This window comes from Orycteropus afer, unplaced genomic scaffold, assembly GCF_000298275.1.
Source record: "Orycteropus afer afer isolate SDZICR_OR568_19922 unplaced genomic scaffold, OryAfe1.0 scaffold00240, whole genome shotgun sequence".
NCBI classification, from domain to species: domain Eukaryota; kingdom Metazoa; phylum Chordata; class Mammalia; order Tubulidentata; family Orycteropodidae; genus Orycteropus; species Orycteropus afer.
Genome location: NW_006921827.1, coordinates 3,946,021 through 3,960,965, shown reverse-complemented (window position 1 = coordinate 3,960,965; position 14,945 = coordinate 3,946,021). Strand labels below are relative to the sequence as shown.

The 14,945-nt window shown below is 38.6% G+C and overlaps 1 protein-coding gene across 1 annotated transcript in view; it reads left to right on the top strand.

The window, feature by feature from the left end:
- The window catches only part of DMXL1 (Dmx like 1), a 302,187-nt gene that overhangs the window by 78,866 nt on the left and 208,376 nt on the right, over positions 1 to 14,945 (top strand). Inside the window, exons 4-5 of the mRNA XM_007949162.2 lie at positions 8,920 to 8,998; positions 13,656 to 13,788. Coding sequence (XP_007947353.1) covers positions 8,920 to 8,998; positions 13,656 to 13,788 — 212 coding nt within the window. The remainder of the gene's footprint in view (positions 1 to 8,919; positions 8,999 to 13,655; positions 13,789 to 14,945) is intronic.

The window sequence follows — 14,945 nt, the reverse complement described above, 5'->3', positions numbered from 1 at the left end:
ATCCTTCCCTTCAAGGCTCAGGGGTCCAAGATTATCTTCTGTGTCTGTGTTAATTGGTTTCCCTTTTCTTTGTTGAAGAGCGTCTGTGCAATCCTTCTGCATAGTCCTCCATCTTGCCGGAACTCAATCTACCCAGTCATTTTCAGTGAGGGTGTTGTTCAGTTTCCATGTGTGTCCTCTTTTCCTGTTGATTTTCCAGGTGTTGATTTCTAATTTTATAGCATTGTCATCTGAGAAGGTGCTTTGCAGTATTTCATTGTTTTTAAATTTATTAAGGCTTTCTTTATGGCCTAATGTATGGTCTGTCCTGGAGAATGTTCCATGTGTACTATAAAAGAATGTATATTGTGCTGTTGTTGGGTGAAGTGCTCTGCAAATGTCTGTAAGGTCAAGTTGGTTAATTGTACTGTTTAGTTCTTCTGCATCTATCTTGAGTTTCTTTCCAGTTGTTCTATCTTTGATTGAAAGTGGTGTATTAAAGTCTCTTACCGTGAGTGTGGAGTCATCTGTTCATCTTTTCAATTCTGTTAAATCTGATTTATGTATTCTGGGGCTGTTTCATTGGGTGCATAGGTATGTATTATTATTAATGTCTTGTTCAATTGATCCTTTAATCATTATATAATGCTCTTTCTTGTCTCCTATCGTGGTTTTTGTCTTAAAGTCAACTTTATCAGAAATTAATATTGCTACTTCTCTTTTTTTGTTGCCATTTACTTGATATATCTTTTCCAACCTTTGATTTTTAGTCTATTTGTGTGTTTCTCTCTAAGATGTGTCTCTTGTAGACAGCATATTGATGGTTTATGGTTTCTTATGTATTCTACAACTCTCCTTCTCTTGAGTGGTGCATTTAATCCATTCACATTCAGTGTAATTATCGACAAGTATGAATTTGTTGCAGTCATTTTGTTATGTGTTTTTTCATGGTGTTACTGATTTCTTCTGTATAAATTTCTGTGCTGAGGTCATTTTGTTTATAAATCAAGTTATCGCTTCCTTCGTTGCTATTATTTAATATTTGCTGAGTACTTGTACTTGTCTTCTTTTTTTATTTTGATGTGAAGTTTTATCATGTTTCTTTGAGGTTACCCAGTGATTTATAATTTTCTTCTCAAGTTTAGAACAGTCTGTTCTATCTTGCAGTTGTCTTTACTTCCTTACCATTTAGAAGTTCTGTAACTACACTGTTTTTTTTCCCTCTTTTTGTTTTTGTAGCTGTCCTTATTTGCCAATTGATGTCTTTGGTTCCCTGTTTACAATTTTGTAGGCTTATTTATTTTGGATACTTCCATAACTGAGTTGGTGTGGTAGTTCAGTTTGTGTGTCAACTTGGCTGGGCCTGGTTGAGTGGCTGGGCAGCTGGATGTAGTATTCCCCATGATGAGACTGGTAATTGACATGGTGGAATTTATCTGAGGCGCCTTAGGGAATGTGGTGTGCTTCCTGTATATAAGCAGAAGCCTTGGGGAATGGTCTTTAGTTGACACACTTGAACCCTGCATGTAGCCTTGTCATTGTACAGCAGCCTGCCATGCTCTGCCAACCTTGGGACTTAAAATGGACTTGAATTAATGGCCTGCCACATGGTTTGGTGACATCGGGACTGTGCCATTTTATTTGTCGACCTTGGGCCTGTTAGCCTTAGTAGCTAGTGGCTGCCTGAGTGAAGAGATGCCTCCAGCTTCAGTGGGCCAGGAGCAAGAAGCAGAGCTGAAGCCCAAGGCTGAGGGGTTTTCACACAGCCCCTAGAGCCTGGCACTTTGAACTGGAACTTTTGGCCTCCCAAACTGTAAGAGAATAAACTCCTGTTTGTTTAACACATCCCATTTGTGGTATATTCCTCTCAGAGTGGCACTAGGTAACCAAAACAGTTGTTTTCTGGGTTATGCCATCATGTGTGTTGATGGTTGGTTGGTGTTTGTTGTTGTTGGTTCTCTGTCCAAAGGACTCCCATTAGCAACTCTTATAAGGTTGGTCTGGCTTTAACAAATTTCTTTAATTTCTGCTTATCTGGAAATGTCCTAATTTCACCGTCATATTTGAGGGGCAATTTTGCTAGGTGTATAATTCTTGGTTGGAAATGTTTTTCTTTCAGGGTTTTATATATCCCATCCCATTGCATTCTTACGTGCATGGTTTCTACCAAGAAATCAGAGTTTAGTCTTATGGGTTGCCCTTTGTAGGTAACTTCATTTTTCCTGTGCTACTTTCAGGATTCTTTCTTTTACTTTGATTTTGGTGAGTTTTATGATGATATATCTTGATGATTTTCTTTTCGGGTTTGTGCTATTTGGTGTTCGTTGTATTTCTTGAATGAATATATTCTTGTCTTTCATCATAACAGGGAAATTCTCTTCCAACAAATCTTCAGTAGTTTTCTCTGTGATTTTGTTTATCTGTTTCTGATCTGGAATTCTGCTTAGACATATATTATTACTTTTGTTGGTATTCCACATGAACTTTAGGCTTTCTTCATTTTGTTTCAGTCTTTTTTCTGATGGATTCCTTTCCAAAGAAGTATTGTGGTTGTTGTTGTTGTTGTTCTTGTAGTTAGGTACCATTGAGTCATTCCCAACTCATATCTACCCTTTGCACAGCAGAAAGAAACACTGCCTGGTCCTGTGCCAGCCTTAGGATCCTTTCTATACCTGAGCCCATTGTTGCAGCTGCTGTGTCAGCCCATCTCATCGAGGGCCTTCCCCTTCTTCGTTGACCCTCCGCTTTACCAACCGTGGTATCCTTCTCTAGGGAGTGGTTCCTGTAGACAGCATGACCAAAGTAGGTGAGACGAAGTCCGGCCATTCTGGCTTCCAGGGAGCATTCCAGTTGCACTTTTTCCAGGACAGATTTGTTAGTCCTTTTAGCAGACCATGATACTCTTAGCATTCTTCTCCAACACCACAACTGAAAAGCATCAACTCTTCTTTGGTCTTCCTCTCACAAAAATACTGTGGCTTGGGTTAGGCACACGTTAATCTACAAGGAGATATCTCTGCTCTTCTGCACTTGAAAGAGGTCTTTTGCGGCAGATTTTCCCAGTACAGTATGCCGTCTGATGTCTTGACTGCTGCTTCCATTGGTGTTGATTGTAGAATCAAGTAATATGAAGTCCTTGACAACTTCAGTCTTTTCTCCATATGTCATGAAGCTGTTTATTGGACCAGTTGTGAGATTTTTGTTTTCTTTATATTGAAGTGTAATCTGTACTGCAGGCTATAGTCTTTAATCTTCATCAGTAAGTGCTACAAGTCATCTTCACTTTCAGCGAGCAAAGTTGTGTCATCTGTGTGTCATAGGTTGTCAATGAAATGAGTCTTCCTCCAATCCTGATGCCATATTCTTCTTCATATAATCCAGCTTCTCAGATTATTTGCTCATCATACAAGTTGAATAAGTATGGCAAAAAGATACAACCTTGACGCATTCCCTTCTTGATTTTGATCCCCTTGTTCTGTTCGAACGACAGCCCCCTGATTTATGTATAGGTTCCTCATGAGTACAATCAAGTGTTCTGGAATTCCCATTCTTCTCAATGTTATCCATAATTTGTTATGATCCACACAATCGAATGCTTGTGCATAGTCAATAAAACATAAGTAGACATTTTTCTGGTGTTCTTTGCTTTCAACTTGGAGTCATCTGACATCAGCAATGATATCCCTTTTTCCATATCTTCTTCTGAATCCAGCTTGCATTTCTGGAAGTTCTCTGTCAATATACTGCTGCAACTGTTTTTGAATTATCTTCAGGAAGATTTTACTTGCATGTGATATTAATGATATTGTTTGATAATGTCTACATTCTGTGGGATCACCTTTCTTTGGAATGGGTACACATATGGATCTCTTCCAGTCAGTTGGCTAGGTAGCTGTCTTCCAAATCTCTTGGCATAGCTGAGTGAGTGCCTGCAGTGAAACATCTCTTTGTTGAAATAGCTCAGTGGGTTTTCCGTCAATTCTTGGAGCCTTGTTGTGTGCCAGTTCCATCAGTGTAGCTTCAGCTTCTTCCATCAGTGCCATTGGTTCTTAGATCATATGTTGCCTCCTAAAATGGATGAACATCAACCAGTTCTTTTTTGTACAGTGACTCTGTATTCCTTCCATCTTCTTTTTTTTTTTTTTAATTTTATTACTATTTTTTTAATGTGATTTGGGTGAAAATTTACAGAGCAAATACACTTTCCATACAGCAGTTCACATACACTTTGTCTCATGACATTGACCACAATTTACCACAAAGCAACATCTCCCCTCCTACTTCCTTCCGATAGTTACTTCTTCCCTGTGTCTATCCGTCCATGCACTCCTGCCCCCTGAGCTGTCTCCCTGTGCATAACCAGACCTTCTTTCTCCCATGCTTGTTCTCTCCAAGGAGTGTATCTACCTCAGGTAAATGTTCAACTCCTATGCCTGTCTATTGTTTGGCTCCTTCCATCTTCTTTTGATGTTTCCTGCATCCTTCAATATTTTGCTCATAGAATCTTTCAGTATTACAACTCGAGGCTTAAATTTTTTCTTGAGTTCTTTCAGCTTGAGAAATGCTGAGCATGTTTTTCACTTTTGGTTTTCTAACTCCATGTCTGTGCACATTTCATTATAACAATTGGCTTTGTCTTCTTGAGCTGCTCTTTGAAATCTTCTGTCCACCTCTTTTATCTTGTCATTTCTTCCATTTGCTAAAGCCTACTTTTCATTCTAGGGCATGTTTCAGAGTCTGTTCTGACATTTATTTTGGTCTTTTCTTCCTTTCTTGCCTTTTTAATGACCTCTTGCTTTCTTCGTGGATTATGTTCTTCATGTCACCCCACAGTTCCTCTGGTTTTCGGTCATTGTGTTCAGTGCATCAAATTTATTCTTTTAATGGTCTCTTAAGTTCAGGAGAGATATTATCAAGGTCATATTTTGGCTTTTGTGGACTTGTTTTAATTGTCTTCAACTTCAACTTGAATGTGCATATGAGTAGTTGATGGTCTGTTACACAGTCAGCTCCTGGCCTTGTTTTGGCCAAAGATATTGAACTTCTCCACCACCTCTTAGCACAGATATAGTCAGTCTGATTCCTGTGTCTTCTATCTGGTGAAGTCCATGTATATAGCCATCACTTATTTTGTTGAGGAAAAGGTATTTGTAATGATGTTGGTCTTGCAAAATTTCATCATGTGATCTCCAGCATTATTTTTTATCACCAATGCCATATTTTCCAACTGCCAGTAACTCCTCTTTGTTTCCAATTTTTGCATTCCAGTCCAGTGATAATCAACACAACTTGATTGCGTGTTCGGTAATTTCAGACTGCAGAAGTTTATAGAAATCTTTAATTTTCTCATCTTTGGCTTTGGTGTTTGGTGCATAGATTTGAATAGTAGTAGTATTAGCTAGTCTTCCTTGTAGATGTATGAATATTATCCTATTACTGACAACATTGTACTTCAGGACAGATCTTGAAACAGTCTTTGTGACAATGAATGCCTCACCATCCCTCTTCAATTTGTCATTCTTAGCATAGTAGGTCATACAGTTATCTGATTCAGAATGGCCAAAACCAGTCTATTTCAGCTCACTAATGCCTAGCATATCAATCTTTGTGCACTCATTACAATTTTGAGAACTTCCAATTTTCCTGGATTCACACTTCATACATTCTATGTTTTGATTATTAATGGATGTTTGCATCTGTTTCCAGTCATTTTGAGTAATGCCACATCAGCCACTGGAGGTCCTGAAAGCTTTGCTCTATTCATATCGTTAAGGTTGCCTCTACTCTGAGGAGTCAGCTCTTCCCCAGTCAAATTTTGAGTGGATTCTGACCTGATGGGCTCATCTTCTGGCACTAAATCGGACGATGTTTCTGGGTTATTCATAAAGTTTTCCAGTAATATGTCAGACCATGTTTCACTGCTGTTCATAAAGTTTTCACTGACGAATTGTTTAAGAAGTGGATGGCTTCTTCCTTCTGAATCTGTCTTAGCCTGAAAGCGTCACTGAAACCTGTCCATCATGCCTAACTCTGCTGGCATTTTGCAACCCTGGTGGCATAGCCTCCAGCCTCATAGCACACATGAGCCACCACAGGACTTCAAAGTGACATATAAGTCTGCCTCCCTTGGTTGTTCCTAACCCCTGTGCTCCCACCTATCTTGGGCCTCGGCCTTAAAATAGAGCCGCCCCCAAGCAAAAAGCTGCTCCCGATCCCCATGCCCGCCTACCTTGGGTCACAGAATTATTGAGGTATATTTCTTCAGTCTATTTATTTTGTCTTCCATTGATTCAGTTTTATTCCTTTGTCCATTCAATGTGTTATCTATTTCTGAAAATTCAGTATTAATCTTTTGGATTGCTGTCTGTAGATTATGTATCATTTCTGATTTTTCATTTATTTTGCCATTTTGTTCTTGTGTTGTGTTATGAAATTGTTCTAAAGTTTTATCTATTTTCCTCAGTTTTCTCAGTGTCTTCCTTGATCTGTCTCTCAAGCCGTTGAAGGTACCTAAATATATAATTCTTTTGAATTCCTTATCAGGGAGTTCCAGTGCTGCTTATTCCTCAGGGATGTGTTCCTGGTTCCTTATTTCTACTCCTTTATTCTGTTTCTTTATGTGGACTGTGATGGTCTGTCATCTCTGAGACATTGTGACATTTTTGTGTTTATATTTAATTGGTGATTGTATGTTGGAGTGACTCATCCAAGATTTTCATTTTCTTTTGTTTTGTTTGGATATATCTGAGTAAGCAGGGTACTGTGCTTCTCCATTCGCTAGTTGGCAGCACTTATACACTCGCCACCTGTCTCCGTTCCATTCATCAGCTTCCTGTATGTCCATGCTGTCTTGGGAAAGCAGAGCCTATTCTTAGGTCCCTAGAATCTGAACGAGAATGCTTTCACCTTAAATATCCAACATGGCTACTGCTTGTGAACATTCTAAATGGCTCTACCCTCCAGACAGTTGAAGGTCCACAGCTCAGTTTTATCGCCTTCTTTGCTTCCCTTTTCAGTTGTTAGCTACATGTGCAGTATTTGATGCAGCCCTTGGTGAGCAGGGCTGATTTTCAGGTTAATTCTCAGGTCCTAATGCCACTTGGAGCTCTGGTAGCATAGTGGCTAAGACACTTGCCTGCTAACCAGACGGCTGGCGGTTCAAACCCATCCATCAGCCACTCCTCGGAAGGAAGGTTGGGTAATCCTACTTTCGTAGTGATACTGCCTCGGAAACCCAAGGAGGGGTCACTATGAGTCGGGGCCGACTCGACGGCACATAACAACAACAACAATGCCACTTGGAAATATTCAGGCTGTCCATGCCATCAGGACCACTAACAGTCCGCAGCTCCATTTGTCTCCTTACTCACTGTTTTCATTCACATTCTTCTACTGGTTGGTGTTTAATCCACTTCTGTATCTTTCCTTTCAAAGCTCAGGTCTCCAGGATTATCTTCTGTATCTGTGTCAATTGGTTTCTCTTTCCTTTGTTGAAGAGGTTTTGTGTAGCTTGTTGGCCTATTATGCCATTTTACTGGAAGTCGGTATTATTTAGTTTTCACACTAACTTTCTCTTTTACTAATTAAAATGAGGAATATAATAGTCAGTGTCAAAAACTTAACAAGAAGAGGCTGTTTTATTAGTAGGCATTAACTAACTTTGCAGAGAAGATAAAAACAATACTCAGTAATGAAGGGCAAAACTGGGAGAAATGGAAAAATTCAACTTGGAAGATACACAAATTTGTAATTCCAGAAGATGGTCTCAAAGAAGCTTTAGATCCTCATAAAAAAGATATTACTCACTTTTCTTTGTGCATTCTGGAATATTCCTTTAAGGTGGCAGCTTGAGAGTTTCACTTCAGGATCACTACTCATGTCTTGACTCTACTCTATGGATTTCTAAATCTGAAGGCATGGAGTTGTGCCTAGACACTTGTATTTTTGGTTCCAGAGGGGTTTTGACGTACATTGTGATTGAGAGCCATTCCTGTAAGACAATGTTTCTTAAAAGCATATTCTGCAGGCCACCTGTGTCAAAATCACCTTTTTTTTGTTGTTGTTGTTTAAAATGCATGTTTCTGTGCCCCATCCTGGGATTTGAATCTGAATCTTTTGTCATGGGCCTTGGAAATTTAAGTTTTAAATAAATGTCTTAGACTTTGTTAGTTGTGCTAAATTTTGAGAACTACTACATTAGGAGAGTATTTATGGGTCTTTATCTTGTTAGTGGGTAGTAAAATCAACTTATTATGCCACACCTAAATTTAAAAAGAAAATAGAAGAAAAAATGTCAGATTGCATTATATGTAGTAAAGGTAAATTTACATCAGTTTGTGATATATGTATATGTGTCCTGAGTTACAGTGCAACACATATTGTTACTGGTTTGCAGGCAAAAAAAAAAAGTTTGAAAAATATTACCTTAACAAATGGAAGGGCATTTTTCTGTTTGGTGCTGTCGAGCCAGTTTTGACTCAATGCGGCAATTACATAATATTAAGGAAGTGTTGCATCTCTTATTTTGAATTTTCTTGTGTATCATCATGATATTCCAAGTGGGGATGAAACATTTTTAAGAAAAGTCAGTCTGGAATAGCAGAGCTCCAGATACATATTTAAAATTAAATCTTTGACCGTAACAATAATAATACAGATTATTAAAATTTCACAAGTGTGGTGTTAATAATAATGTTGTCCAAGATGCTTTTTTTTTTTTTTTTTTTTAGCTGAAAGGCAGACTTTTGGACCTCTAGAGGTAGATATTCTCTCACTGATCTCCTCCATAACATATTCCTTATTTTTCTTCACTGAATTGACCATTTTGTTCTTAAATGACTGCATGTATTATTATAAGAAGAATAAGCATGAATGTAATAAATAGTGTTAGTAATACCATGTCAGTAATACTTGTATATGTAACTATTTTTTTAATTATAGGAATCATACAGTCAGTGGCAGAAAACTGGTCAGTTTTTTCTGGAGTCGATAGCACACAATATAACTTGGGATCCAACAGGTAAGAAAACAAGTAGGATTTACTAAATAAAATATTTGCCTCGGCATTTTCTTTCATTACTCTCATATATTTCACTTCTGCTATGTGAGAAACTGTGGGGAATATAAAAATAAATAAGATCATGCCTTTTTAGAAATGAAGACAAATATACACTGCAATATTAACAGTGAGGATGGGGTGGCATGAAGGAGGGAATAAGAAGTGAGTCCTAAGAAGAGATAATGAGTATTTATATCAGTTATTCATCCCAAAACTTAGTGGCTTTAAACATCAATTGCATTTTATTGCTTAAGATTCTATGGGTCAGGAATTATTTCAGGCAGGGCTCATGGGAATGACTCATTCCTGCTCCATGTGATATTAGCTGAAGTAGCTTGTCTGGGCCTAGAAGATCCAAGAAAGACTACATTTGTGTATCTGGAACCTTCATGCTGTCTACTGGAATGCCTTTTCCCCTCTGTGTAGCCTCTCCTTATGGTGCTTATCCTCTATGTAGGTCCTCTCTTACATACCTCTCTAGCAGGGTAGCCTGGACTTTTTTTTTTTTTTGTTTTACATTGTTGCTGGATGCTGAGAAAGAAAGGAGAAGTTGCGATATCTCATAAAGCCTTGGCTTAGAAGTCCCAGAATTCCTGCCACATTGTATGGTCAAAACAAGTCATATGGCTAGCCCATAGTCAAAGGGTGAAGGAAATTGTCTCCATCTCTTAATGAAAGATGTGACAAAGTCATATTGTAGAGGAGCACAGACATGGGGAGACATGATTTATTGGGAGTTTTCAACAATCTATCACAATAAGCAAAGACACAGAGAAAGAAAATGTAAGATACATTATAGTAAGGTTTAGTTCATTTGGTCTGGAGTCAGTCTAGAGGGGAAGAGATGAGACTTAAAGTCATGCTAATTATTTAGAATTTAATTCTGTTTAATTGTAAAAACTATTATAGGTATTGGAAGAGGCAAATGACATGCTAAGATTTATACTTTTTTAAGATTGGTCTGGTAGCAGTGAGTTAGAAAAATTAAAGACAGGAGGGACAGGAGTCAATGACCGTTGAGGAGGAGGTATTCTCAGTAGTATGAATGAGAAATAAGAACAGTTTCAGTGCTTTTAATGTACTAAGGAGCTCTGGTAGTCTAGTGGTTAAAGCATTTGACTGCTAACCAAAAGGTAGATGGTTCATACCCACCAGTCATTCTGTGGGAGAAAGATGAAGCAGTCTGCTTCTGTAAAGATTTACAGCCTTGGAAACACTATAGAGCAGTTCTTTGTCCTGTAGGATCACTGTGAATCGGAATTGACTCAGTGGCAGTGGGTTGGGTTTGGTTTTAACATACTACTCTGTCATACTGGATTGCTGTGAGTTGGAATCGACTCAGTGGCACCTAACAACAACAGACAGAAACTTAGTACCTCTTAAGTAGTAACTCTCCTCTGTCTACCTCTCCTGTGCCCCTGGTAAAAAAAACAAAAAACTAACTGCCATCAAGTTGGATCTGACTCAGCGACCCTTCCTTGGGTTTCCGAGGCAGGATCTCTACGGAAGTAGATTGCCCAGTCTTTCTTCCGAGGAGTGGCTGGTGGGTTTGACCCTCCAGCCTTCTGGTTAGCAGTCAAATGCCTTAGGCTTTATGCCACCAGAGCTCCCTGTGCCCCTGTTAACTATTAATAAACTTTTCTCTCTATGAGTTTAAAGTGGGGTCATGCAGTATTTAACCCTTTGTGTCTGATTTATTTCAGTCAGCATAATGTTTTCAAGATTTTTCCATGTCATAGCACAGAAGTTAATTTCTCTTTATGACTGAATAATATTCCATCATACAGATGTGCCACATTTTATTTGTCCATTCATTTGTGGTTTGAAATCAGCATAACGTATAGTACTGTACCCATTTTATTGTCCAATTTTAGGATTAATTATTTTTATATTTTATATTAAGTTCATACATACTTTAATTTTATTTTCAGTTTATGTTAAAAGAAAGTTTGTGTCCTTTGGTAAATTCACCAATGGAGTGGTAACCATATCTAAATGGACTGCAATATTAGTACTTTATTTTTTATGTATAAGACCTTCCACCTAGTTTCTACTATTTATTGAGTTTCTACTAAGTACGTGGCCTGTGCTAGATGCTTAAACATATTTTGTTGTTGTTATTGTTGTTATGTGCCATCAAGTCGGACCCTACTCATAGCAACCTTTCCTTGGGTTTCCGAGGCAGTATCACTATGGAAGTAGATTGCCTGACCTTCCCTCCGAGGAGTGGCTGGTGGGTTTGAACTGCCACCCTTCTGGTTAGCAGTCAAGTCCCTTAGGCACTACACTACCAGAGCTCCCAAAACATATTTTAGCTAATCTTTACAACTCTATACAAATCCCTGTTTTTACGGATGAGAAACTTAAACCTCAGAAGTTGCCTAACTAGATCAAATAAACATGGCTATTTAGGTGGCTTACTTGGGATTTGGACACAGGGATTCCTGATGTTAGGTTTTGCCACAGACCCACCTTCTTTTTGAAATAAGAAAGTAGTCATTCCATAGACACACAGATCCATAGTCCTTATTTGCAGAAGTGAATGCTTATGTATTGCCAGCTTGCTTTGGCTACTTCTGTGCCACTCTAACAGAAAATATCACAAAGGGGATGGCTTGAACAAACAAGAGTTTATTCTCTTACAGTTTGGAGGCTTTAAGTCTGATTTTAAAGTGCCAGGCTCTAGGGGCTGGGTGAAAACCCCTCAACCTTGGGCTTCAGCTCCACCTCCTGCTCCCGACCTACTGAAGCTAGAGGCTTTTCTTCACTCAGGCAGTTGCTGGCTGCTGAGGCTGCCAAGCCCAGGATTGACAAAAAAGTACAGTCCCGATGTTAAGAAACCATATGGCAGGCCATTAATTCAAGTCCATTGAAAGACCCAAGGTTGGCAGAGCCTGGCAGGCTGCTGAACAATGATATGGCTACATGCAAGGTTCAAATGTGCCATAAACTAGAGACCATTCCCAAAGCTGCTGCTTATATAGGGGAACCAGACCACGTCTTTAAAGCAGCTACTCAGCTGCTTGTGGTAGATTCCACCATGGAGTTGATTGGCAGTCTCACCATGGGGAATAACTACATTCAGCTGCCTAACCACTCAACCAGGCCCAGCCAAGTTGACACACAACCTTAACTATTACACAGCCTTTTTTTTGCCAAAATTGCTGCTGCTTCTATATATTCTTTGGTTGATAGCATAACTCAATTAACAAGTCATAAAGTTGGGATCTGACCTTAAAACCTCTTGTTTCTGTTTTTTTTAGTAGTGCCTAGCCTTGCCAGTTCTACTTTTTGAAGTGGTTTTCAAATCCTTGCTCCTGCTTTGATACTTCAGATCCTCCTGATTTTCCATCTATATTATTATAAATCACTTTTCCTCTCATTTGTGTCTTCACCAATCTCATCTACCTCTAGAGTTATTTTCTAAAAAGGATCTTTAACTTTCATTGTATACTGGAGTCTTTGGGAACATGAGAAGGGCTATGGTTTCTCTCTCTAGAACGATGCACATACTATATGTACACCTAAAACTTTTTCATATAAATTCAAAGGAGGGAGGGTCACAGACATTATCAGATTCACCTGTTGACTTCCTAATTGAGATCCTTTATGTAATCCCCCTACTTAATAACTTTTAACTCTCAACTTCCTATAACATAAATCTCAAACTCTTTTGAACTTCAGAATCTTCACAATCTGAGTGCAACATTTTTCTAACCTTAGTTTTTCCTTCCAGCCTTATTATTTACCTTATTCCATAATTACACCAAATCATTAGGCATTCTTGGGAAAATATATGAACTCACATGCCCTTATGCCTTTCCTTCTATTAGATCCTGTCTCTAAAATGCCTGTCTAAACTGCTTATTCTTCTACTAAGGACCAGGTTGCATCCCATCACTTTCCCTGATGTTTTTATTGTAGTTATACATAACCTCTACCTCCTTTGTGCTTTTGTAAGGAGCTGTGGTGGTGCAGTGGTTAAAGGATTCGGCTGCTAACAAAAAGGTCCACAGTTTGAACTCACCAGCTGCTCTAGGGGAGAAAGATGAGGCAGTCTGCTTCTGTAAAGATTTACAGCCTTTCCCATGGGAAACCCTATCGGGCAGATCTGATCTGTCTTACAGAGTCTCTATGAGTTGGAATTGACTCTACGGCAGTGGGTTGGTTTCTTTGCTTTGGTGTGCTTCTGTAAGATTTTACGCACACATATTTTATGTCTGTAATATTTTCACATTGAATTACAACATTTTTATTTCTTGCTCCCTACTGGAATGTAGACTGGTCATAAAAAAGAGCAGTGTATTATTTTCATTGTAGCCCCGGTGCCGAGCACAGTACCTGGTACAACTGCTTATTTTTCTACAAAGAAGATGCTCATTAACTCTTGATTGAGAAAGAATAAGAGCTCTTCACTTCTTTCTCAAGCTGCTACTTCAACAAAATGAAAATGAAGCATTCTGTCTTCTCCCAAGTATTTTTTTATTTGACTTTTTTAAGAAGTTGTATTATCTTTATAATTTATATGAAACTGTATGAATGTATAACATAACTTCATGTAATTGTTAATTACCTAAATAATTAATAGCTAATTATTTTTTTAATTTTTTTGTTCTAGGCAGTCGCCTTTTAACTGGTTCCAGCTGTTTGCAGCTCTGGTCCAATACTAATTTGAAGAAGGCAAATGAAGATGAAAATTCAGATAAAACAGATCTTAACTTTGGGGATTGGAGATGCATCTGGCATTGCAAGTAGGCAATTAAGCTGCAAGCTTGTTCTATGCAGTTGTGTTATATAATGAATGTATTTTAGTTTGTATAAATCCACACTAACATAGGGTATTGATTTTTATTTTATGACATACCTTTTTTTTATACAGAGAAAATTCACAATATGTTCTACAGATTTTCCCATGTTTTCCACAGGTCTCTGTTTCTACACATTTACATGTGAAGTAATTATGATATAAAATAACTTAGAAGAAACATAAGAAATGTGTCAGGTCTCTTGTGAAGATCATTAAATAGAAGCTTGCTAAATTATGCAATAGGAGACAGATAGAGATACCTTCTATACTTTTGAATGGAAGCCTTGTTGTTGTGAAGAAGTCTATTTTCCTGAATTAATCTGTATATTGAACATAATTCTTTTCAACATCTGTTGAAAATTTTATTTATTTTTTTATTGTGTTTTAGGTGCAAATTTACAGAGCAGAATTTATTTTACATTCAACATTTTGTGTACATTTGGTTTCACTCCCCGATTACCATCACCAACCGTAACCCACTCTCCTCCTCTCCCTTCCCACTGACCCTCAACCCAACCCCCCACCCCACGTCCCCTTATTAGTTGTTATGCATTCCTGTGTGCCTTGGTTTTCCTCTGTGTGAATGTAGCCCCTCTGGTGTCACACGGCCAATTGCTCCAGTGGATGTATCTCTGTAGAGTATGTGTGTGCATCACCCCGGGTTGATTGGTCTGCATGTACATCTTATTTATTATTGGGCTGAGAGCTCACCCTTGGAAATGAGTTTTATCCCAGGCCTGAAGTGTATCCCAGGGCCATAGCCTTACGGGTCCCACCAGACTCTATCCAACTGGTAATTCTGGTCATTATTGTGTTTTTTGGATTTTGTTCTACATTTTTCCTTCCACTTAATCCAGGATCTCCAGTTTTGATCCCTTCCTGAGTGGTTGGCTTTGGTAGCTATGCACCATCTAGTTATTTTTGTCTCAAGGTCCATCATGTCCTGTTGTTATGTGCTGTCGAGTAGGTCCTGACTCATAGCGACCCTTCCTTGGGTTTTGGAGGCAGTATCACTATGGAAATAGATTGCCCCATCTTCCTTCCAAGGAGTGGCTGGTGGGTTTGAACTGCCAGCCTTCTGGTTAGCAGTCAAGTGCCTTA